Source organism: Fomitopsis serialis, assembly GCF_022376445.1.
Source record: "Fomitopsis serialis strain Sig1Antser10 chromosome Unknown B0H18scaffold_15, whole genome shotgun sequence".
NCBI lineage: Eukaryota > Fungi > Basidiomycota > Agaricomycetes > Polyporales > Fomitopsidaceae > Fomitopsis > Fomitopsis serialis.
Genome location: NW_025954975.1, coordinates 336,981 through 360,135, shown reverse-complemented (window position 1 = coordinate 360,135; position 23,155 = coordinate 336,981). Strand labels below are relative to the sequence as shown.

The following is a 23,155-nucleotide window of genomic DNA, read 5'->3' as shown; positions in this document are numbered from 1 at the left end:
CACCAGAAGCAGATCAACTTCAGGAATGCTCCGGCTAGCACGCGTCCCTGCCATACTCCGCACCATCCTTCGCGATAACGTCCTTCTCAACCACCGTGTCTCACGTGCGGGAGCGGGACGCGACCCGGGCCTTACTCACTGCTGCCGGTTTCATTCCCACCGCCGCGCTCCAGAGACATCCTCGCGCGTAAGGATCCTATTTTAGTTGGGTTAGGCTGACTCCAGGCACACGAGCACACCGGTGCCCATATGAAGCCCCCCGTGGCACGGCATGTCTTACCTGAGCCCTCCCTGCTCTCCTGCTGACGGACCACAGACTCCGCGGCTCACCCCAGCCTTGAGTCCGCCATGGCCCTCTTAGATCCTGAGCTCGCTCCGATGGAGGCACAAGACGCCGCCGAGGTCGTCGAGCAGCTCCCGCACATCGACCATCGTGCTGACGAGAAGGTCCCGGATTACGAATCCAACGAGAACCACGGCGACGAGAAGCACGAGACGAACGAGAAGGCAGGGTCGCTGTCAAGCGGCGCGACCGTCGATGAGGTAGAGGTTGGCGACAAGGCCCAGCTGTATGACGAACGCGGCCGTGAGAAGGTCCTCGAGACCGCCGAGGACTTCAGTCGGGCCCTGGTCAGCGGCGACGATGACCCGGATCTGATGATACATACGTTCCGCATGTGGTTCACCGGCGTTGGGCTGGCTGTGTTCGGAGCCGTACTCGGGATGCTCTTTGTGAGTGTCATGCAGAGCACCACGGTTCGTGAAGTCGATGGCTGACTTGTTGCGAAGCAATTCCGGCCGCAAGTCATTTCGGTCTCTGCGCTGTTTCTTCAACTACTCGCCTACATGATCGGTCGGTTCTTTGAAGCTGTGATTCCAGGCCCTGGGAGTCGATGGAACAACGGCAATCGCCTCTGGAAATTCCTGAACCCAGGACCGTTCAGTAAGCGCACGGTGACATTGATTCCTTCCTTGTTTTGACGCAAGTTCACTTCCAGACATCAAGGAACACGTCGCTGCTCAGATCCTTGCCAACACGGCCGCGTACGTATGATGTATTGCAAGCGATGACTTTTTATGAGTGCTCATAGGTCTACACAGAACAGCAGCGCAGGCTGTCTTTGTCTTTGCATCCGACGATCTCTTCTACGGCATCACTGTCAACGTGGGTTAACACAGACATGCCTGCACACTGCTCGCCTTGCTAACGCCACATGTATCAGCCTGGCAATGCAATCTTCACGCTACTCGCCTCCCAGCTTATTGGCTACGGATTTGCGGGGATGTTCCGTGCGTAGTCTTCACTACGATGTCTCCACACATGAAGCTTGACTGAGATCTCCTTAGGCGCATTCTTGGTGTACCCCACGACCATGCTCTACCCGCAGACGCTGATCTATGTCAACCTCTTCGACGTCCTGCACCGAGGCAAAGGCGATTTGCTTCAGGGCAAACGGTTTGTGGGTCCAGCGTACTCTGTGGGTCACCGTTTGACAGATGGCTCGGCATGCACACAGGTTCCGTTTCTTCTGGATCGTCACATTCTTGATGTGAGTCGCTCCAATTCTTGGCTTCGATATGACTCTCAACTTTGCGGGCCCGACCAGCTTCGTGTACGAGGTGAGTGACTCATGCAGCGTGCCATTAGCGCGCAATTGTACTTGATCGCGGCTCATCATACAAATTCAAACTATAGTGGTTCCCTGAGGTGTGTGCATATCTGCTGCTGCGCATACGAACGGAGGATGGCTGAACAAGAGTACCCATATAGTGGATCGCGCCCCTGCTCGGCTCGTTCAACATCGTCTGTCTTTGCGCGCGCAACTCGGATTGGGTGTCGTACATCTTCGGAGGCGCAGAGGGAAACGAAGGCATGGGCTTGATGGGTTTCGGTCTTGACTGGGCCAGTACGTCTCCATCATATTTGCTCGCTGGTCGCAGTTTCCGACGACTTCACAGATATCACGAGTGCGCCGTTCTACCAGCCTCTGGCGACACAGATCTCCAGTGAGTAGATTGGCGCCGCCTGACTGCACGGGCGCCAGGCATGTGAACTGACTGCGTCCAGCATACGTCGGGTGGGCAATCAACTACGTGCTCCTTCCCGCTATCTTCGCGTCGAACGCATGGTGAGCTGGGACAATCGCCCGTCTTGCGTCAGACTATTCTCACGCATGAATCAGGCACTCGCAGAACTTCCCATTCATCTCTCAGGTATGTGTTCCTGACATCGGTGGAATCTCGGTTGTCTGACATTGAGGGGACACCGCTCGCAGAACTTGTGAGTCTTCGGAGGACATCGGTTATCGTGGTATATTGACGCCGGGGCTCACCGCCTTACAGGTTCTGTGAGTACGCTGGCGCCATATTGTGTCACTTCGTTTTCTAAATATACTCCACGCAGTTGAGAATGGCACGATCTACGACCAGAACCTTATCCTGACAGCGTCAGTACCAAAAGATCTTGCGCTGCGCGCCGATTACTCACGTATGGAAATGCCTCTGTAGCGACCAAAGCCTGAACAAGACGGCCTACGAGATTGTTGGACAGCCATGGCAGAGTGGATCTACTGTCGTGTGTACAAGCCGTAGGAGGTGTCAGTGAACATTGACGGAAGGTTGCTTGACAGATTTACAACTTTGGTATCAACCTTTCCATCGGAGCGATGTTCGTGCACATTGGGCTCTGGCATGGAAAGGAGGTATGTCCATGCACAATTTCTCTGGGGGAGAGGCTTACGCGAGTGGATGTCTAGCTCTGGACAGCGTTCTATGACTAGTACGTCTCCACAATGCTGATTTGGTCGGACGGCTAGTAACTTAAAATTGTCGGACAGCTTGAGGAACAAGCCCGTCACTGATCTGCACTATCAGAAAATGCAGGTGCGTACATGCCCTGATTGCTGATTGTGTCTCAGTGATTCAATGTGAGTGCAGATCTACAAGGAAGGTACGTTACGATGCATATTTGGTGAACCCGAGCAAGCCTCATGCATGGTCGTGCGTAGTTCCGCTGTGGTGGTACGGCGCTGTCACTCTCGGAGGTAAAGTCCTCTCCTCTGGACATTGCCTATACTTCCTGTCATTGCTCACGGCGCTCGCGACCAGCGTTCATAACTGCTAGTGAGTAGAAACAAATCGGTAAAGAAGGGTGGAGCTCTGATCCCGTACATTAGTGGTCTGCGCTTACACTGAGCACTCGGGGTACGTTTCCTCTGGCATTGGGTAGTACATGAGCGCTGCTCACGGCGGCTCTTATTTTAGCTTGCCTTGGTGGGCGTTGATTGTCGCTCTCCTGTTCGCTGCCATGATCCTGCCCTTTTACGGCGCTATGTCTGCTGTCGCTGCGTAAGTACCGAGGTCCAATAGCTAGTTCTAGCAAGCAGGATTACTGAATGGTGCCAAACAGCTGGTCGACTGGTATCACGAATCTATTCCAAATCCTTGGTTCGGCTTTAATCCCGGGTTCCTCTCAGGGGAACATGGTAAGAGAGCATTTCCACTCACGTGTTGTATTCACAGTGTTGTTTGCAGTACTTCGAACTCTACTCGAGTCAATCACTCATCCAAGCTGCCAGTATGCTGAGCGACCTTAAGCTCGGCCAGTATACAAAATGTGAGTCTCCCCATGGGTTCACTGTAAGCGCGATTAATGAGATCCCCTGTATCAGTGCCTCCTCGGGTCAGTTATTTGTTCCACGGTCGAACCTAGTGAAGGGGTTGTAGCTGAATGTTGTATGCAGGTAACATTCTCGGTGCAGATGGCAGGAACGATCATCGGTGCATTGCTCAACTGTGAGCTGTCTCTTGACTTGCGCTCGTTATCGATTGCTAATCATCTCTTCCAGACGTCATCATGCAGACGGTTGTTCAGAATGAGCGAACTATTCTGGTCTGTCAGTCATTCTGATGCATGACTTGTCAATTGACGCGAAGATGCACAGCTGAGCAATGAGGGTACCCGAGTATGGAGTGGACAACAGATCCAGTCGTACAACGCGAATGGTAATCAGTGCTTATCACGGCAGCTAGAATTCATACTGATATCGCTGTCAAGCCATCCTCTGGGGTGCCTTGGGCAAGGAGATTTGTACGTATGGTTATTGTGCCCCACTGAGCAGTACTCAATCTGCTCTAGACGGACCAGGAGGCCCATACTTCATCGTTCCCCTCGGTCTTGTTATCGGTCTCGTGTTGCCTATTCTTCCTTGGTATATCTATAGGCGCTTCGGCTGGGCATGGCTCAAGCACGTCAACACGGCAGTACTAGCAGGTACGCGCTGTGTGCAATATTTCAACGTGTCATGATTAACCCCATATGTTCTTCAGCATGCATCGGTGACCTAGCCGGTGGAACCAACGGATACATCAACACTTGGATGTTGATCGGGCTAACGTCTCACTTCTACATCCGGAAGTACCGCGCTGGTTGGTTTAGGAAGTACAATGTACGTTGCACTCCGTATCAGTCCATTTGAATGACTTGTTCATCCCTCACTTCACTAGTATCTGTTCGGCGCCGCTGTAGACGGAGTGCGTGCCATTGTCATGAGCGAGATGGTTCTCACTGACCACAAACTACTCACAGGGCTCACAAATTTTCGTCTTCATATTCTCGGTAAGTCTGGCTACAAAAGCTAATGAAAATGCAGCTGACGACTTCTATGAAGTTTGCGTTGGCAGGTGCGGGTGGTGTCACGGTTGCGTTCCCGAAGTAAGTGGCTGGGTGATACCTCCTGGGTAGTGACGCTCACACAGGTTTACTAGCTGGGCCCTGAACCCCGTTGGAAACGCGGTGAGATACGGTCAATCGCTCTATTATGATGCGCATTTCTGACCAAAGATCTCTAGGACTACTGCAAGGTCACGCAGCAAGAAGGCTAATAACCGGGTCACACTACGCCGTTGAGTTTGCTTCTGTCGCTTCCTGCGAGCAATGTATTATCTAGAGTGTATCGAATCTCATCATAAATTGTCTGGTTCTTCCTGTACATGCAGTCCTGTTGTCGTCGTCAGAAGGTACGGCAACATTGAATGTGATGTGACCGGACCGAACCGACTCGGAGTAATTCCGAGATGCATGAGGAATAGCTGAGGCGCAGGACCGTCACACAAACCGTAGGAGCATAAGCCACCCATTCGAGTTCACTATTGAGGGAATTCACAGCCTGAGTGGGGACGCCCACAAGGAGGGTTAGGCATCATGCTCGTCCAATCCACGTCGAGTGATGCATGCGGAGGTGATCCACTCCTCGCTTTCCCAAATATCTCTATCACTGTGTATGCGATTGTACTTCGACCGGTTTATTGTAGACGAGACATTGTAGAGATCCTCGACGACTGCTCTTCAACTACGACTGCATACTAATACATTGTGAATTCTGCGCTATCAGGCTACGTAGCCCCCTCGGGTCTTTTCCTCCTCCTCGTCTTCCTCACTTTCTTCTCCTTCTCTGCCATAGGCTCTCTTCGCGTTCAACCGCAACGCACCTAAATACTAACACCCCTACCACGGTTTCCAACCCTCTTAGTGTGTCCCTGAAGCCGGCTGGCAGTTTGTCAATGACAGACGTAGACGGGAATGGTTTGGCGTTGTCCGTGCGCTCCAGTAGAAGACTGAGGGATTCCAGACGTAACCCACCATCAACCTCGATGCGCTTCTGTAGTGCCGCACGGAGCTCCTGGAGCATATCCTCGACGTCATGTATGTCCCGCGGCCGATACAGCCTATACCGCAGATCAAGCTCGCGCAGGCATGCGCAGGGGGTCCCCGTCTGTGTTGGCTCGAATGCAGGAGGGAAGTCGCATGGCGTTCCTCCCATGATCTCGAGCGACTTGACGTTTGGGAACGCAGCCAGCATGCGAACCCAGGTCTCGAGGCCGACCTGATTCGCCATACCACGAATGACGAGGGTCTCCACGGATGCTGAGAACACGTTGCCAAGCTCAGCGATAATACGTTTCTCAGTGTCGTCCCGATACTTCATATGCCATTGGCCAGTTAAACGATGCTTCAAGAAGAGGGATGGTGCTGAGGGGGATCTGAATGGGAAGTCCAAGGGCACTGTGTGGTGCGAAGACCTCCGGTGCGTCAGGTCCCAGAACTCCGTGCGTTCCATGTCGGCGTAAATGATAAGGCTGGTTTCAGAGTCACGACGCTCCTCGAGCTTATGCCACACCATTACGTGGCGTGCCTCACCGAGAGCGGGCAGATTTCTCGTGTCCGTTGGAAGGAAAGCCTTGAGGACCGGCCGATCTTCTGAGGGCGAGTCGGAGTAGGCTGATGAGCTCGGCTGGAGCGATGCACGAGCGCAGCGTGGCAGTGAGATTCTCGCAAGCAAGTTCTTGATACCCCTCCCGTTTCCTGATAATTGGATGTGTCGCATCCGAGGTAGTGACATAATGCGATCCACTTCGTGCTGATTCCGTCTGTCCAGTCGGCCGAGTCCCTCATGGGCGAAGTCGCAGTTAAATGCCTCCAAGGAGGCGCATGCTTTCAGGACGTTCAGAAGAGATGCGAAGGGTCCATCTTCAGGTAATTCTACGAGGCAAAGCTTCAAGGACGTTAACTGCGAGAGTGGCAATTTAGTCCAGTCGGGTGTGACCCGAGTCAAGGACAGGCTCCGGAGATACGGAAGAGGGCCAGGGGTCCACGGCAGAGGAGACTCTGCCACCTCTACGTCCAACGAACACAGCGCGGGTATTGAGCCGTCGAGTACTTGCCAGAGTGAGCTCGTCTCACTGTCGTGGTGAATGTCAATATAGAGATCGATGTTCGTGATTCGTGAATGATGCGAATCTAGAAGGGGGGTGATGGCAGAGAAGTCGATCTTGGCCCGCTCGAGGTACTCCAATTGTGGCTCCGGTCGTGGTAGATGCATACTGAGGCCTGCACCGCGCGAGCGATCAAGGCAGAGTGTTATAAAGCGTGGGCTCGCCGACAGATCGATGTTGGTCCATAGAACAGGTGTATTCAAAGTGACGTCCCTCCAATACTGGCATACACCGGTGGCCGCCGTCATCCAGGCGCCGCTATCATCTGACGCGGAAGCAAGGCGCAGGATTTCGACCAGAACCTCGTTCGGCAGCGTGTTCACGGGGAGAGTCGAGTTGAATGCAGATTGCAGGTTCAGCAAGTAGCGCCGCACAGCGAGCGTCTTGGAGGTTATCCAGTCACGAACTTGCTCAGCGGTGCGGTCCTGTAACTGCATGCGGTCTTCCTCCGGTAGCATGAGCAGCGCACCATTCGTGGAGCCCGGCATTGCGAATCGAAGATGCCACCTAGCAAGCATAATCCATCATCAGCACCGTGTCCGGATGTCATAGTGGAGAAGGCTGGGCCGGTGTTGGGTATGTTGACGCACCTGCTTGCGATCTTAGTGAAGCGTAGATAGCCAAGCTACGTTGTTGCCGATGCTAATTGTTCCGCAGAGCCGACTGCACATCTTCTGTGCTACACGAGGACGGACCATAGTATCCTGGTGAGTCAACGATTCTCGCGCCGCAAGCAACGCTGGCCCATACAATTGTCCTTGACGGAGTTCTTACAGCAGAACCTTGCTCAGTTCCTGGGTATGCCTGAGACACTAAACAGCGGTGAGTTCGCCAAATAGAAGTCCACATTGAGGATGCTTTACGCGTACATCTATGGTACAAGTTTGTTACGTTACGTCCAGGGCGCAAACGAAGATGCGACCTGAATCCGAGTGGGCAGAGTAGGGTGGGAGCCAGACTAGTGGCTTGAGTAAGTAGCAAAGGATCGGATTAATGCAAACGTCCGCCATTGTGGCGCAAGCTCACGCCGAAGATGGAATGAGTGCATGTAAGTACTTAGTATGTGCAAATTACTTATTTAGTAGAAGCTGTAATTTATCCATATTCACGCCACGCACAAGGCCCCTATATAAGTCACAGCAATAGGTAAGTATCGTAACACAGTGTACTTGGGACACGCATGAAGTGTATGTACTCGGTGACTGACCAGGATTATTGGCAGTACTTGTTAGATACTACCAACGACATTGAGTGCAGTCCAGCGTATACGTACGCCTACCTAGCTTAAGTTCCTCCCTGCTGTCTTTGAGTAAACTACAGCCCCCGCGCGATATCAGCTATGTACAGAGCATCTTGGTTGAGACATGACCGTGCAGGCATGGTTCAACAGCCAGAAATACGTAGACACCGAGTAGTGCGGGAAGGAATGCACAAGATGTGGTCAAGCACCATGCATCCGAGACATCCATCCACTCGATCACCTTCTCCCAATCATGCCAGGCCAGCCCACATGCATCTCGGACTTTCTCGCACACGACACGTCGTCCAACTCATGGGTATTAGAACCCCCTGAACCCAATTGAAAGCTATATGAAATACACAAGGGCAAAATCAACATACGGGACCACCCCGCTCGGCGAGCACGCGACGAAACATTCGTCCATCCTGTGCCCGGCGGCGAGCCGTCCCGCGCGAGAAGGACAAATGGTCGAAAGGGGCCAGAGACGTCGACGTAGGGACAACAGAGAAGGGTCAGAGGGGCGGAACCGCGTGGGGTGCGTACGGGTTATGGGGGCTTTGGGCAAGATGTGTGTATTTGAGTGTGGAGAAAAAATAGCAGTGAGAGGAACTGAACTATATCGCGACCGTGGCATGAAGGGAAGTGAGTGCTCGTGAGTTGCAGGATTGCGTAAGGCGTGATCGTCTCTTAGACGATAATGCAATGCCGTTTCTTCTTGACCACGGGTGGTTCAAGCGCAGCGACAATTGCCTGGAGCGCGGGTCAGCGGCGAGGGAACGCCGAAGGGCGATATAGGCTCACCTCGTCGAACACGTTCTTCAGTCCCTTCTGCGTCAATGCCGAGCACTCTACATACTTGACGGCGCCCAGTTCCCGCGCAAGCCGCTCGCCCTGGTCTGGGGTGATGGGGCGCTGCTTCTGCCTCGCCAGTTTCTCCAGTACCTGGGGGTCGTCCCGCAGATCGACCTGCGTGCCGACGATGAGGCAGGGCACGCCGGGACAGTGGTGGTGCACCTCAGGGAACCATTTCTCCTTCACGTTCTCGAACGACGGTGGCGACGTCACACTGAAGCACACCAGGAACACGTCCGTCTGGGGGTATGATAATGGTCGGAGACGGTCGTAATCCTCTTGGCCTGCGGACGGGTGGGAGACACGCGAAAGGGAGGAAGGCGCCGAGTTCAGAGGGGGCCGGCTGCAGAGCAGGGGAGAAAGCGGGCGTACCAGCCGTGTCAAACAAGCCCAGCGTATACGGGTCATCGCCGATCATGACGGTGACGGCATAGTTGTCGAACACCTTGCGAGCTTCTCAATCAAGCATGCTCTGACGTGGTGGCGCGGGGGGACTCACAGTGGGCACGTACTCGCTGGGGAACTTGTTCGTCGTGTACGAGATCAACAGGCAGGTCTGGCGGGGCGCAGTGCGTTTAGCCAGTCAGTCAGTCATACCCAGAAAGAGAGGGGGCACACCTTGCCGACCGCACCATCTCCCACCACTACGCACTTGATCGTCTGCATGTCTCTCCTAGGTATCTATCGCTGTACGAGGTTGTTCTACAGACGGAACCCGTGGTCAGTATCTCGCAGCGGTCCAGACCAGTTCCAAATCGGCCGAGCGCGGTTCCCAGGGGTTGCGTGTTTGGACTCGGAACGCGTTGTCATGCATAGGAGTTTCTCTGCGTGCGGTCGCGTGGCAGACTACGAAATGAACATCAGCTTACCTTGCTGTACGCAGCGCGGGTGCTGCTGAGCGGCGAAGCGGAAGCCTTCAAGAATCAAGGATAGCCCGTCGAGGATATTCTATCTGCGAAACGAACCAGGGCGCGGTCTCAGACCAACCTGTGCGGGGAGTTACTCGTGCGGGGGAAAAGCGGCCGCGAGGGCGGACGCACCTGTTGAAAAGCGAGTAAGGAGGACTGGAGACTGCGCTTGGACGACGGCGGCCGACGACGAGCAGGACGGGCGAAAGTGATGGCCAGGCTGCCTTGCGGAGTCCTGACAACAACCAGCCCATCGCTTCACTGCCCGCACACAACGCCTGCCCTGAACGGCCTCGCTGTATTCCTTTTCCGGGATTAACCGTCCGCTTATGGACCTTATCCCCCACTTATCACACCCCGCGCCGGGTTATCGGGGGTTATCGGGCTGTCTTGGGAAAGCGTGCTACCCCGCCCAGGACGAGTGCCACCCATACTGTGCCTTACTGGCAACTGCGCTCACAGCATTGTGGCCTCGAACAAGAGCGCTGTGCTACGAACAGCAGGGGCTGAGACTGATTCAGTTGAGCAAGACAGGAGTCGCTGCGATACCGTAACCTACGACCGCTATGGCGAACACGACAACCGTGATGGACCCGTCCAAGTCAGTGCAGAATTCAGCCAAGCTGAGTGCGAGCGTAGCGAGTACTCATGCAGAGTAACGCAGGTGGAAGAACCTGCCTCCGCCGCCAAGCTTCAGTGCGCTGCATTCATCGGTGCGTAACCAATCCTACGCGGTCCCACACGTACTCATAGAGCGGGGTTCGTATGAACAGCACAAGTCGCAACCCAAATCTTCGCAAGCCGCGTCGAAGCAGTCGTATGAAAGCCTGAAGACGAAACGCGCATGGGACTTCGCCATCGCCCCAGCGAAGTCGCTGCCCATGCAGGCGTTCATGCTCTACATGTCCGGCGGCGGCGTGCAGATCTTCAGCATGGGCATCGTCTTCATGCTCCTCAGCAGCCCCTTCAAGAACATCGCCACCATGAACACGGGTACGTTCCTCGTTACCGTTCTCGTTCCCCTTATGCCAGGATTAACGAGGGTCCGTAGCGTTTGCCCCCTTCGCGCCGAGCTCAGCGCCCCCAAAGGCGTTCTCGACGCTCGCGCTCCAGAAGGTCGTGTATGTCCTGTGCAGCATCCTGACGCTGGCACTGGGGCTGTGGAAATGCCGTTCAATGGGCCTCCTTCCCACGGGCACCGGAGACTGGCTCGCGTTTGAGACGAGAGGACAGGTATGTTGTCTTCTCATCTCGAGACCGTTAGCCCGTTGACATGATGTGACTACAGCCCCCAGAAATCGTCCTGATGTGATCTATCCTAGCCTCTTGATCTTGCGGCGTCGCCCCCATAACTGTAACCTACCAATGCGGATCATACCATGCATTCAGACGAATGCACTCGGAATTCGAGGGCTCCAACTTTAAGCAGCAGGCCACAAGGTTCGCAGAGCGCAATGTCGTAAACATTATGGTCCATTTCGATAAGCAAAGTGTCCGAATAGGCTGAGGTCATGTAAGTTGTCGTACATCGGTCCCACAACGGAACAAGCATGGAAGCGACGCGATGCCAGAACATTCCTCGGATACAGTAAAGTAGCCAAAAGGTTCGTCGTGAGAGCTATACCAGCTCGGAACCGAGGCTGAACGTCCTACTCGCGTAAGGGAACAGACTACGGATTATAGGTCGAAGCCGAGCAGCGGATGGGACGGGTGGTAAGGGTCTAGAGTCTATGATAGGGTCTAAAAGTCTATGGCGTAGCGATATTGCAGCATCATTGATCATTCGCCGAAGCGGGCAGAAAGCTGAGGGCGATGGCAAGGAAAGCCGGTGCAAGTGAGCAATGGTTCTGGGTTTCCAGACGCGTACTACTCACCATTGAATGCAAGCCAAAAAGATATCGTCGTTAGATGGTAGGAACTGCGACATGGAGGGTTTACGCCGGGGTAGGAGCAGCGAACGACCTACATCGACAATTCGCATCAGTTACCCCGCGGGACTTTCGTGCAAGGGTGCGATACTCACGGGCTACGCTTCCAAGCAGCAGAGGGCTCTCCGCGCTTCCAAACAGCAGAGGGTTCACCCCGCTTCCACACCGCAGAGGGCTCTCCACGCTTCGCAACCTGCGACGGCTCGCCACGCTTCCACACGCCGGAGGGCTCGCCACGCTTCGCGAACCTGGCCGGGGTCGAGCCGTCGCGACGCTTCATCTCGAACTGCTTGAGGGAGCGTTTCGCGGCCTGGCGTTCATTGACGACGCGCACGGGGGTAGCGCCGGCGACGTCAATGAGGAGCGCGCAGAAGAGCGCGAGGAGGACGAACAACAGGCGAGTCTGCATCTTCTCGGTTGAGGGCGGTCGTTGGTCGGCGGACGTTCAGTCTGAGGGGGCAGACTTGGGGAACGGGCGACAGTGACGGGCGAACGGGGGACACGTTGTTCCGTGGAGGAAGGGCGAGCGGGGCGGGGCAGATTATATATCGATCGCTCGGTTGGCAGCCACCGGGGCGCGCGGCAGTCTGTTCGGGGCACTGCGCCCCAGCCACCGCAGAAAAAAAGACAAACGTGGCCCGTGCGCGCCGGGCGATAAGACCCCCGAAGAGAAGACGCAGCGGCCATGACGCACCGGGGACGCCAAGAAGTGGCGCCAGGCTTGGAATACAGATTGTTGGCCGATGCAGATGAGGGCGCTGGTGCTGCTCCAGGCGACGGCCACCGTTCCGCCCAGCTCAAGGCCGTGTAATCGGCTCTCCCGCGCAGCATGCTGTAGCTCGGCATCGATGCAGACATCATACAGTGGCTCTGCCGACCGCGCGGGGGCGTTGTGCGCCCCTGTCTGTCAAGCTCGATTTCGGGGCACTGGCCAAGAAAGAGGACACTGCACGGTGGACTGGATGAACCTAAGACGGAGTGCATTCCCCGCATATACGTTTCGCATCCGAGTTACATTTGTCGCGCTCGACATACGTGCGCTTGGGAGGCGTGCCGATTCCCGAATGTATGGGTTTCCACTAGTACTTATCGCAAGCTAGTACAGCGCGCCCGCCCACGACGCACAACCCTGAGGGTGATTGCGAGAGGCCTGACTGCAGGTGCGGTTTGGGAGGCCCGAGTGCTGCCCGAGTGGGTGGATGTGGGCGATATGATGAGGCCAGGGAGACGCCCGCGGGTCATCCGCAGAATTTGACATGCTGAACCGCGTTAACCAATGTAGAGCGAATGCCTAATAGAGAGCCCCTGACCCCGCGTTTGGCCTAGCCTAGTCTAGCCTCTGGGCAATGACAATCCTGTGCGATCGGTACTGTTGATCGGGCGAATGAGGCCGTACTATGGACGGCGATGTAATGGTGAGAGCGACTCACCACCGCCGAGGAGGACACGATCATGTCGGGCCCCTGCATACCCCGTTGACTTGTAGCAGGTTTGGAGACACGGATAAGTCCATTGGTGCTACAAGGTAGGCATTACGGTGTACGAGAAAACGTCCGTCATAGTATCCGAGTCGTCGGGTACTATAAACTCTGGTAGTACACGGAGCATGGCTGTCATCGAGGGCCGGTTTGGTCGCGTTATCGAGGCATAAGCAGAACGTGGTGGCTACACTGGTTCGAGAGTTCGTGAAAGGGTCCGGTCATGAAAAGCACCCGCTACGCGCAGACAACTCTTCGCGATCGTAAAGAGGATAGTCCAGGGGGTTGACGTTATTCGGAAGGGGAGATAGTAGCCCGCCTGTCTAGGACCTGTCGCAGAAATGAGTACCACAGCTTCCCGATAAACGACACGGGACTTATACCAGACTCCAAGCAGGTCAGGATTGGCTGCGCGCGGTGCTTCCGTGCGGATGGCTGGAGCCACATACTTTCTGTCATTTGCCACGGACATCAACTGAATGTCATTTGTGCCACGATCGGGAATTAAGCTCACCTAGACGGTGACGGAGAAGGTCGCGGAGATGGCGAAGGCGAAGCCCTAGCGTACAGACGTCGGATGGCGCCGCCGGGCTGCCCGCGCTTCATCTGGAACTGCCTCAACGCCTTCTTCTGCCGCACACCCTCCACAGGGATCGGCCGGGCCGCGGCCATCAGGAGCGCGCCCAGCAGGACGACCAGGACGAGGAGGAACGACGGGCCCTTCATAGCGGTCGCTGCACAGTGCGCGATGCGTGGACGTGAACGGGGCGTCGTATAGCGGGCTCGGAGAGGGGACCGGGTCTACCGCACACGCGGGGCAGGTTTTATAGCGACCCATCGGCGGGCCCGTAGATGTTCATGTGCCATCTATAATGGGAAGCGCGGAGCCATGCTCAGCATGTGGGACTCGGACGTCAGCCAGAGCAGGCTAGCCAGCGTAGCGTACCGCCCAGCTCGCACTTGCGCTCCCGCGCGTCCGCTGTGAACACACGCGGAGACCGAACCCTACTGTACGCAGCTCAGCGCGCCCCGCCCGCACGGTCCCCTGTCAACGTAGTCCCTCCGACGCCGGTGCGCTGGGCAGGGCTAACGCTGCCCTTTGGCCGCAAGCGGGGAACTCTGGCCGGAGCATGGGACCCCGGTGGGGTAGGTTGTTGGCCATCCCGTCATAGGAGGCGCTGTTACGCACATCGACGGTGACGATGAGCTGAATCAGACTTGATCATCTGTAGCCTAGCTCCGCGTGTCCTCCAGCATATGGCCGCCGTGCCGGCCAGCCGAGAGCAGAGAGCCCATCGACAGCGAGACAGCGTTTGCTGGATGCTGCTGAACTTTGTTCAGTGATGTTGACCCTGACAGGCCTGAGAAAGACGATGGATGACTTGAGCTTGGTGAACGGCCCTCTCGAGACTCGAGCCTCGAGCCGGATCGGAGACTACAGGCGCGCGCAGTAGCAGAATTACCAACTGCGAACCCATTGAATCAGCGACCAGAACAGTGAGCGAAACGTACGACCACAATTTGACGTCCTATAGGCCTAGCTTAACTCTAATGCTGCCTAGTCAGTCCCGTAGCTACAAAGAAGGCCGAAGATGAGTGAAGTAGGTGACAAGTGGCACAAGCGCCTGAGCGCATACGCCACAAATCAGCCATATTGAGTAACTTGAGTTCTGTAGCGGCCCGGTTCGGGGGACAGCCACGGTTTCCTGATTTGACCAATTTCCTTATTTGTTGCATCCTATACTTTGTTAGTAGACGAGCACGTTATCTTTGCTAATAACTCCCGTGACCCGAAAACTTCGTCTCTTTTATGTATATAAGGCCGACTCGATGTACAGCTACCTTAGAGACCCAATCATAGTCTTATACCTGTCAAAAAGTATAGCGTTCGCACTATCCTAAAGAGGCAAGTGGTGACGATACACTTTTTGACAGGTTATAAGACTGCGATATCTGGGCCTCCGAAGATACGCTAGGGTAGCTGTACATCTAACGCATGCATGTATATATTTTAGCTATGCTATCGCAAGTTGAGCTCAGTTTGCATTCAGACATTGTATGATCATACATCATACCTAACTTACAGCCTAATACATCGGAGTCATGACTCAGGTACTCAGTACTCAACGTCAACGTTCAACGTACTAATAGGCAACAAGGCGAACGATCAGCAAGCCAGTACTTATTGATTGCTCGAAAGTGGAAGATACAGACGTTGTAGGGACCAGAAGGATTCACACATAAAATAACGCACTGGTTTCCCACTGGGTGTCCACCAGTTTAGAAGTACGCATGTGCTCGCGAACGCCTCAGTCTTCCATTTCCTTGGTTTGACTGATCGACCAGGCAAAGTCGATGGAGTTCCACTCGTGCACGCACTGGTGTCTAAGGCATTCTCGCGTGTCTGCCGAGGCGGTACGGTGTTGGCAGGGCGAAGGTCACGCCGGACAATATACCTGGCGGACAAATCATCGAGGATCTGCAGGACATCTCGTCTAAGTACCGAAAGCGGTTTTGAGCTAGACAGATGGGGAGGGCTATGATGCGTACTGGGTAGGCACATCCCAATAATCCTCACTCAAGCTATATTTCAGTCCACCGCAAGCTAACACGAGAACCTACGAGAACCGATGGGAGTGGTGCGACGGTGTTGAAGGGCCAATCTACCCTGCGTTCTCATTCTCATCGTAGACGACATTGTCAAAAAGGCGATTGTTGCAGGTTGGATCACCGGACTTCCGGTTTGCCGGGTGTGCACCGATGTAAGAGTCATCGTTCAACCAGCTGCAGAGACGAAGAGCAAGCTGTTCGGAAGCCAATTCAGCGAGCGTCGAAGAACCCGTAGTAATGCTGCGTGATGCCGCTCACGCACCGAGCTTTTGTAGATGCAGGCGTCCGGGTCAAGCGAGCAACACCAGTTCGGTTGGGCTACCTTGACGCAGAGCTCCAACTTGGCAGGAGTCTTCAGGCCCAGGGACACTATCTTCTCCATGCGCAGTGCATAGCACGCCATTCGCTGCGTAAGCACCAGCAGACCTGCCGCCAATGACCGACGCGCCCCCCTGGCACGGTTCTTCAGCACTTGTGCACACGTGCATTACCGAGGCTGTCGGTTTCGTAGCCTGTCACGGTCATGGTCAGGCTGGCGTACCGGAAAAGGTTTCATGTCTGGACAGAGTCAAGTCCGCGATGCACAGTTCAAATTTGAGAACATGTATAGCTGTTCGTTCTGCAAGTCCACTCCGTCAATCCCGTGTTCAACGTACTGTGGGATCGTAGCTCACCATTGCCGTGAAGAAACCAACGCTGTCAACTATTGCGCAGGATAACAGTCGACATGCGGCTTAGCCAACGCACCAGCCTACTCTCGCAGTAACAATGTTCAATGGAGAAATCCGAGTTGTCTCATCAACCATGCACGGAGAATTGAATAAGAGCGCCTCCTCCTGCCAGTGGCGGACCCGACTTTTATGGTAGCGCCGCTACGGGAGACGGCGTCTGCAAATAGGCGCTCTTTTCATTGAACCGCTACCACCATGTCTCGGCCGCAGGACGACAGGAATCAAGAAGCAACCGTATACCTTGTGCGCATGTTATACTCGTGTTTCTCGATACAGCGCTGACTACAGGGCCACGCGTAGGGGAACCTGGATGAGCGGTGTTCAGACGCGCTTGTCTGGGAACTCATGTTGCAAGCGGGTCCAGTCGGTAAGCACTCGTCCGTGTCCCTATATGCGCCTCGTTTAGTCTGACATGCGTCACGCTCTCAGTGAACGTGCACCTTCCGAAGGACCGGATATCTATGACGCATCAGGGATACGGTTTCTGTGAGTTCTTGACCGAGGAGGATGCGGAATACGCTTGTAAGATTATGAATCAAATCAAGCTGTGGGGAAAGCCAATACGGGTTAACAAGGTGTGTCATCGTATCGTTTGTCAAAGTATGCTCGGAATGGGCGCGATGCTGGGGGCGATGACTGGTGCCGTCTGACGTTTTCAGTGAGGCGGTTTGGACATCACATGCAGTGTGGATGCCGACAATGTCTGCCATGCGCTGCTGTGCTCGAACTTGTTGGTGGAGCGGCTGCATCGTCCTGTCGCCTTGCACAATCTTCAGAACTGTGCTCATGGAGCGTGGTGAATTGTTGAATGCGTTGGGCGACACGGTCGCTATGTGCTGAGCATGTCTCAGTGATGCTATATTGCTTATTAGGCCTCAGCACCATCCTATCCGAAGTCAAACACTTCATGCCGTTCATCATGTTCAGAATACCCGTCATGTGGGAAGCGCACGTTCTGCCTCATTATCGCCTCGCGCCCTCATTCCGTGCTATACCTCCTCGAATGAAGAAGGTTCGTTCTCACCTGACGCTCTGCTATTCCCACTCAGGCGTCCTCGGACAAGAAGCAGCTTGACGTAGGCGCAAACCTCTTCATCGGAAACCTGGACGAGAATGTCGACGAGCGGTTACTCTACGACACGTTCAGCGCTTTCGGCGTAATGGCTACAACAGCAAAGGTACGCCCGTCTCACGTCCCACTCCTTCGGGTCCTCCAATTCCCTCATGTTTCATCTCCCTTCCCACACAGATTGCGCGCGATCCGAGCAGCGGAAAGTCGAAAGGCTACGGTTTCGTCTCCTTCACCGACTTTGAGTCATCCGACGCGGCAGTCGAGTCTATGAATGGTCAATTTCTCATGAACAAAGCCATCACAGTCCAATATGCCTTCAAAAAAGATGGCAAAGGCGAGCGCCACGGTACGCCCGCCGAGCGACTCCTCGCTGCGCAAGCACGCAAGAACAACGCCCTCCCCGTCGCCGCGCGTCCACCGCCTGCTCCTATGACTGCTATGGGCGCATTTGGCGCCCATCCTCCTATGCCTGGCTATCCGCAGGGTCCGTACCAAGGCCAGTTCGCTGGCGCACTCGCCGCGGCACCTGCCCCACCCCCGCCACCTGGGTTCGCTCCTCAGCAGACGATGGTACCTGGCGGAATGTCGATGGGCATGCCCCCGCCGCAGGGTATGCCGATGGGTATGGGCATGCCGGGTATGCCACCACCGCCTCCGCCAGGGTTCGTGCCTCAAGGGATGCCACCACCTCCGCCAGGGTTCATGCCACAAGGTATGGCGCCTATGATGCCTCCACCACCACCGGGCATGCCGCAACAACAGTCGTATATGGGTTAGGAGGTTGGTTCAGATCGTCGGTCTGGGGCGAAGTGCTCGGGTGCTGTGTAATCTGCAGCGTCGTTGCAGATGTCAAAAGGCCTGTAATTCCTTTGTCAATTTGATGTTCCGGACTGTATTGAGTCCATTGAACGGCTAAAAATGTATCAGTGACGATAGTCCTGCATAGATTGCCCTTGTGCGGTATCGATTCAGGGTCCCGGCTGGTAGGATGCTGTCGAGTGGTAAGGCAGGTCTGTCTGTCGTCCGTCTGCCGCTGATGCATCTAGAAGTTGTGCCACATCCTAGTGCATTCGATGATAGCCCATTATCCGAAGCCTTGCCGGATCTCGTATGTCTGCGGCCGCTGGCATGCAACCCTACCCTATCGTAAGTGTATCATCAAACTATGCTTCGGTGGTAGGGCGTCGGCGGCATACTCTCTACCCGGCCGAGAGGATTCTTGCAACTTCACCATTTGCCCGACCACTGATGTAATAGTGTGGTACGTCGCTTTCGTATTCACAAGGCTAGTACTTTGGTCCGCGTTCGTCTCCTACGATGTTACATTTGACGTGCCTGAGTATGTCAACGATCATGGTGCCCTCCTGATGCACTCTCAGGCACTCTCTACCCTGTACGAGGTTCCGAGCAGCTACAGACTACTAGTACAGCATGCACGACTCGGAACTACATGAACTTGAACTATACGGCCGATACGTGATTCGTCTGTATCAAGCTGGGCCTAGTCCGACGTCGAGACCCAGAAACAGTGCATATGTTACATTCGTGCTAAGCACATACTACAGTAACCGACGTAAGTATACAGTACATGTTGCGTTCGTTTCGGATTCCGACAAGCGAGAAGGCGCGCTTTCAAGGTGCGCCTGCATCTTCTCACCTACTCTTTACCTACTCTCACCCAAAGCTATGAACTCTATGTCTCTCTACGTGCGTGTTTGATAGACTCGCCTATGCCGTGGTCCTGGGCTCAACTGCAGGGCCTGAACTAGTGTCTGCGCGCGCCCGTGTCAATCTGGTTTGCTTGCGTGTCCGAGTCGTTGGCTCTATTGGCTGGCTCGTTCTAGGATGACTGAGGTTATCGCCGATGATCATGTGTGGATGAAAGTAGTAAAGTCAGATGCTGCAATGATACGTCCGGCTAGTAGCTGACGCAATTGTTCCGCAGAACAAGTCATTGAGCACGTTCTCGTCCTTGACCGTTACAGGGCCACACGTCCCGTTCGCCATCACGCTCCCCAGGCATAAGGCGTTCCCAGCTCATCAATTCGACTTCAATCGCAGCAAGTTTCGAAATAGACTGGACTGGCCCGCTGAAGACATTCCGGACAATTGTGGCCACCTTTCCATCGAACTCGGGGAACGTGTTGGCGGAGGCAGATCTGCTGTAGTCTACGCAGCGAAGGGTCGCAGCCACGCCTGGGGAACAGGGTGCCCCATGGTCAAAAGATCCGTATACTCTTGATCTTTGTGTCAAGGTGGCGCGACCGAACCACTGTCGCACACCTTCTCGGGCCTTACACGGATCTCGTACAGGAGAGATGTCCTGAGGGTTCTCGACGACTTGACCTCTGGGTTTATCATCCATAATGATCTTCGGCCGGCCAACATTATACGTGGGCCGGCGGACACGAAGATGTGCCGAGTGCATAAGTGGAATCTGGTCGAATTTGCTTGGTCGATCGCTGATGACCCCCTAAATGAAATATGAGTATCTAGATGACTTACAGAGAGGCGCATTCCGTGGGCTGGAGTTCACTGGTTGACACTCTGTTTAGGCTATGGTATAATGCAACTGCACTCCATTTATGTATTGCTTCTCAGTCGATCACAAACTGGGACCCGGTAGGTATGTTTCGATGAACTCATCCGACTTAATGCTGTGTTGCATTCTACTTACGAGGGTATCCCCGTACAGATACAGATGTTGGGAACCTGAAGAGGCTCCTCTGTCCGGGATGCATTGAGTAGTTGTGCTTATATGTCCTGGACAAATCTTTACCTCCTTCAGATCTACGTCATTGTTTGTGTGGGTGACAGTGTTCACGAAACCATACAGCATGACGTATTTTCATATAGTCCAGCCACGGTCAAAACCGTGCAAATTACGCGAGACGATGATCACCAAAGGCTCACATTTTATCATCTTCCCGACTTGGGCGAGCTTCAGTGTTGCGAACGCTCATAGGAGGTATTATCGCGTTTCGCTATCACGAGAGACCTGTTCAAGACCGGGCCGCGATTAACTGACTTCGGTTGATTTAGGATGCTGAGGGGCGAGGAGGAATAATACTCAGTCTAGTGAGCTTCCAAGTTTCCCTTCCGGTGACTGGGCCATTCGACGTTAACCTCGACAGCCTCTTCGTCCACGCTTCTTTGCCACAGATTCGCTGCTCAGCTCAGTGTTTATTTATCTGTACTATTCTTTGAGTCGTAAAAGTCGGAGGAAGCCCAGCTTTGAATATCCGCGGATGCATTCACGTCGAGGAGCTCAACCTGATGGGCGCTTGACTCTGAGCGTTGACGTTGAGTAGTCCAGCGTCCATCTAATCTTATCTGCAACTTATCTGATACTCAGAAGCAAGCCCTGGACTCGGACCTCAGTTTAACCGCTATGGCAGCTAGTGCGCTGCCGTAGCATCGCACATCCCAAGTTCCTGACCCACTCCATATAAGCTAGATGAATAACAAGAGAGCGACCAAGAAGCTGGTAAATTCCGAAGCTACCTCATGCTTGATCTGTGGCTGACGGACTGAGTTCGACCTGCAGGACGAGTCCGATTCGTTGTCCATGTTCTCGACTTTAACCCTCACCGTAGGGACACACATCCCGGAAGCCGTAGCCCTCTCTAGAGAGGAGGCTTTCCCAGCCCCTCAGTCCGACTTCTACTCCAACAAGATTCTGAACAGACCAGATTGGTGTGCTGCAGAGGTGCCGAAGAACGGGGGTCATCTGTCTCTTCAGCTCAGGGAACGCATTGGCGGTGGCAGAGGTGCGGTTGTCTATGCAGCCGAGGTTGTTACCGCCGCGCCCGAGGAAACCCGCGGTTCCAGTGGGAAACTGCTCAATCTGTGTCAAGATCGCACGACCGAACCGTTGTCGTACACTGGCACGAGAGGCATGGATCTACGAACGGCTCCCCGAGGGTACATTCCAGGGCGTGATCACTCCGCGATGCTACGGCTTCTTCACCGCGGGCCTGCCTCACTAAATGCTGTCCCTCGCCCCCTTTGCGTGTCAAGATGATATCCTCGATGCGTCTTCTGAACGCCGGAGATCCGACGATACTAGTCGCGACGACCCCTTGCGTGACGACATGCGTGGATGCGACGACTCTCCTCCCGGCGGAAGGGAGCTCTCTTCGTGGTGCGATTGGCGTCCCGACCCTGAAGCGCCGCTCCTGGCCGTACTCGTGATGGCACGCGGAGGGCGGAAATACACCCTCGATGAAGATGACTTTGACCCAAGAACCGAGTGCGCATCGCGTTTTCATGAATTTATCCTGCTTGGCTGACCCGAACCTCTCAGGGCCGAAGTAAACCAGATTCTCGATGACTTGTCTTCTGCGTACATCATGCACCAAGATCTTCGACCAGCCAATCTCATACGCGCTCCGGCGGCCACGCAGAAATGTCCGACGCACAAGCGCGTGCATAAGTGGAATATCATTGATTTTGGCTGGTCGAGCGTCGACGAGCATGACGGGAACGATGTCGAGGGAGACGTTATCAAGAAGCTGCATAGATTCAACTATGAAAATCCGTACTTTCGCCTTGGTAGCGACGATCTCTGCTAACCCAATGCGTATATGGTGTGCGAATCCATACAACGGTCTATTGGGAAAGCAGTGACTGACACTATGAAACATGCTTGCAGTGATCTGAAGGCGACGCTGACGAGTGAATTTGAGTAGCACCCGGGCAATTATCTGAGGCAAGCACACAGACGGACATGTTCGCCTTTACTACATCGCAAGCTGCAGACCGCTACCTACTGGCATTCCTTTCTCCCCCATCATCGTTCACAAACATCTGTCCCGCTCTGTGCTACAACTCTCTCTCCGCGAAGCTGTCCACCCCCACAGTACACGAGCACGGCATTCCCACCAGAGGTGCCACAAATCCCCCCGGACGTCCCGAGCGGCGCGCGTCTTAAGCTCAGAGGTACGCAGCAGACATTCCCGGAGGTGAACGTTCATCGCGTATGGGACGCTGGGACCGATGCTTGCGGAGCAGTGAGCGGGCGTATCACGAGGAGGTCTGCTTCAGACGACCGTTCTACTCCACGTCAAAGATGTCGCATTACTCAACTTGGTCGGCCTATGGGAGATCAATGAGGTCTGGCGATGTCCCAGGGAGTCAAGTTCTTCCGTGCCGACCGGAGCTGAGACAGTGCATCCTATATTTCTAAGTTATATCTTAAGGGCAACGCGGTGTATCCACTGCGTCGACATCCCACTATTACCGTCCGTGCACGTGACCGCGCAATGGGGACGCGACTCGGAGGGACCTCCCCAACCGCAACGATCAACCTTAGTCCCATCCCTCGAGACACGTCTCGCCCGATCACACGCAACACAGCAATGCCTTGGGTGTTTGGCTGGCCTCTCGACTCAATATAGGCCATTCGGATAGGAAAGGAATGCAATCTCGTCCGTTACCCGAACCCGCGTGAAGGCGACTACTTCGTCGCTGCAGCCAGACAGATCGCGGCCGATGCACGATGGAAGCATGTACGAAGCTGCTGGGTGAAAGGAGAGAGCCAACTCGTGTACGGTGCCTACG

The 23,155-nt window shown here is 54.8% G+C and overlaps 10 protein-coding genes across 10 annotated transcripts; 4 read left to right on the top strand and 6 right to left on the bottom strand.

Annotated features, from left to right (window-relative positions):
• Positions 1-348: 348 nt before the first annotated feature.
• B0H18DRAFT_1116653 (OPT oligopeptide transporter) lies at positions 349-4,884 on the top strand (the record flags this gene model as incomplete). The annotated part of the gene is made up of 39 exons (XM_048033469.1): positions 349-732; positions 790-943; positions 999-1,044; positions 1,102-1,165; positions 1,224-1,290; positions 1,348-1,456; positions 1,518-1,550; positions 1,608-1,620; positions 1,697-1,708; positions 1,772-1,907; positions 1,960-2,007; positions 2,069-2,129; positions 2,184-2,214; positions 2,287-2,311; positions 2,344-2,352; positions 2,405-2,447; positions 2,509-2,575; positions 2,631-2,702; positions 2,757-2,779; positions 2,838-2,883; positions 2,938-2,950; positions 3,009-3,044; positions 3,109-3,123; positions 3,177-3,204; positions 3,265-3,348; positions 3,410-3,485; positions 3,535-3,616; positions 3,672-3,682; positions 3,744-3,795; positions 3,849-3,892; positions 3,945-4,005; positions 4,058-4,090; positions 4,139-4,273; positions 4,330-4,448; positions 4,507-4,533; positions 4,589-4,618; positions 4,671-4,714; positions 4,768-4,795; positions 4,852-4,884. 39 exons carry the CDS (start codon positions 349-351, stop codon positions 4,882-4,884), a joined length of 2,394 nt encoding a protein of 797 aa, XP_047896389.1.
• Positions 4,885-5,284: 400 nt separating this feature from the next.
• Positions 5,285-6,183, bottom strand: B0H18DRAFT_992018 (uncharacterized protein; the record flags this gene model as incomplete). Its single annotated transcript, XM_048045097.1, has 1 exon — positions 5,285-6,183. A coding segment is annotated over one exon (748 nt), but the record flags the coding sequence as incomplete, so codon positions are not given.
• Positions 6,184-6,221: 38 nt separating this feature from the next.
• B0H18DRAFT_119822 (uncharacterized protein) lies at positions 6,222-7,502 on the bottom strand (the record flags this gene model as incomplete). The annotated part of the gene is made up of 2 exons (XM_048036097.1): positions 7,365-7,502; positions 6,222-7,281 (listed from the first exon to the last, which is right to left on the bottom strand). A coding segment is annotated over exon 2 (1,041 nt), but the record flags the coding sequence as incomplete, so codon positions are not given.
• An 818-nt stretch (positions 7,503-8,320) lies between these two features.
• On the bottom strand, positions 8,321-10,005 carry B0H18DRAFT_992007 (cell division control protein 42). The gene is made up of 8 exons (XM_048045096.1): positions 9,907-10,005; positions 9,736-9,853; positions 9,485-9,568; positions 9,366-9,422; positions 9,239-9,311; positions 8,816-9,150; positions 8,630-8,764; positions 8,321-8,569 (listed from the first exon to the last, which is right to left on the bottom strand). Exons 3-7 carry the CDS (start codon positions 9,530-9,532, stop codon positions 8,702-8,704), a joined length of 576 nt encoding a protein of 191 aa, XP_047896386.1. The 5' UTR covers positions 9,533-9,568; positions 9,736-9,853; positions 9,907-10,005; the 3' UTR covers positions 8,321-8,569; positions 8,630-8,701.
• A 32-nt stretch (positions 10,006-10,037) lies between these two features.
• On the top strand, positions 10,038-11,231 carry B0H18DRAFT_992002 (DUF1077-domain-containing protein). Its single transcript, XM_048045095.1, has 4 exons — positions 10,038-10,375; positions 10,439-10,487; positions 10,548-10,767; positions 10,826-11,231. Exons 1-4 carry the CDS (start codon positions 10,341-10,343, stop codon positions 11,044-11,046), a joined length of 525 nt encoding a protein of 174 aa, XP_047896385.1. The 5' UTR covers positions 10,038-10,340; the 3' UTR covers positions 11,047-11,231.
• Positions 11,232-11,708: 477 nt separating this feature from the next.
• Positions 11,709-12,111, bottom strand: B0H18DRAFT_1116649 (uncharacterized protein; the record flags this gene model as incomplete). Its single annotated transcript, XM_048033468.1, has 2 exons — positions 11,709-11,736; positions 11,798-12,111. 2 exons carry the CDS (start codon positions 12,109-12,111, stop codon positions 11,709-11,711), a joined length of 342 nt encoding a protein of 113 aa, XP_047896384.1.
• Positions 12,112-13,471: 1,360 nt separating this feature from the next.
• B0H18DRAFT_1116648 (uncharacterized protein) lies at positions 13,472-13,906 on the bottom strand (the record flags this gene model as incomplete). The annotated part of the gene is made up of 3 exons (XM_048033467.1): positions 13,472-13,510; positions 13,569-13,632; positions 13,695-13,906. 3 exons carry the CDS (start codon positions 13,904-13,906, stop codon positions 13,472-13,474), a joined length of 315 nt encoding a protein of 104 aa, XP_047896383.1.
• A 1,364-nt stretch (positions 13,907-15,270) lies between these two features.
• On the bottom strand, positions 15,271-16,155 carry B0H18DRAFT_991980 (uncharacterized protein). The gene is made up of 3 exons (XM_048045094.1): positions 16,054-16,155; positions 15,340-15,985; positions 15,271-15,292 (listed from the first exon to the last, which is right to left on the bottom strand). The coding sequence occupies exon 2, from the start codon at positions 15,741-15,743 to the stop codon at positions 15,363-15,365; it is 381 nt and encodes a 126-aa protein (XP_047896382.1). The 5' UTR covers positions 15,744-15,985; positions 16,054-16,155; the 3' UTR covers positions 15,271-15,292; positions 15,340-15,362.
• Positions 16,156-16,716: 561 nt separating this feature from the next.
• Positions 16,717-18,370, top strand: B0H18DRAFT_872469 (uncharacterized protein; the record flags this gene model as incomplete). The annotated part of the gene is made up of 5 exons (XM_048040228.1): positions 16,717-16,764; positions 16,822-16,888; positions 16,951-17,096; positions 17,571-17,699; positions 17,771-18,370. 5 exons carry the CDS (start codon positions 16,717-16,719, stop codon positions 18,368-18,370), a joined length of 990 nt encoding a protein of 329 aa, XP_047896381.1.
• Positions 18,371-21,161: 2,791 nt separating this feature from the next.
• Positions 21,162-22,167, top strand: B0H18DRAFT_1083677 (uncharacterized protein; the record flags this gene model as incomplete). Its single annotated transcript, XM_048031692.1, has 4 exons — positions 21,162-21,386; positions 21,451-21,517; positions 21,614-21,845; positions 21,900-22,167. The coding sequence occupies 4 exons, from the start codon at positions 21,162-21,164 to the stop codon at positions 22,165-22,167; spliced, it is 792 nt and encodes a 263-aa protein (XP_047896380.1).
• Between the last annotated feature and the right edge of the window lie 988 nt (positions 22,168-23,155).

Excerpts from the sequence above, each read along its gene's own strand:
- B0H18DRAFT_991980 (XM_048045094.1), bottom strand. The coding sequence starts at position 15,743 with ATGTGCCTACCCAGTACGCATCATAGCCCTCCCCATCTGTCTAGCTCA.
- B0H18DRAFT_992007 (XM_048045096.1), bottom strand. The coding sequence starts at position 9,532 with ATGCAGACGATCAAGTGCGTAGTGGTGGGAGATGGTGCGGTCGGCAAG. Across the intron at positions 9,423-9,484 it reads GAGATGGTGCGGTCGGCAAG|ACCTGCCTGTTGATCTCGTA; the intron begins GTGTGCCCCCTC and ends GCGCCCCGCCAG. Across the intron at positions 9,151-9,238 it reads GGGCTTGTTTGACACGGCTG|GCCAAGAGGATTACGACCGT; the intron begins GTACGCCCGCTT and ends ACCCGTCCGCAG.
- B0H18DRAFT_992002 (XM_048045095.1), top strand. The coding sequence starts at position 10,341 with ATGGCGAACACGACAACCGTGATGGACCCGTCCAA. Across the intron at positions 10,376-10,438 it reads ACCGTGATGGACCCGTCCAA|GTGGAAGAACCTGCCTCCGC; the intron begins GTCAGTGCAGAA and ends AGAGTAACGCAG. Across the intron at positions 10,768-10,825 it reads CATCGCCACCATGAACACGG|CGTTTGCCCCCTTCGCGCCG; the intron begins GTACGTTCCTCG and ends GAGGGTCCGTAG.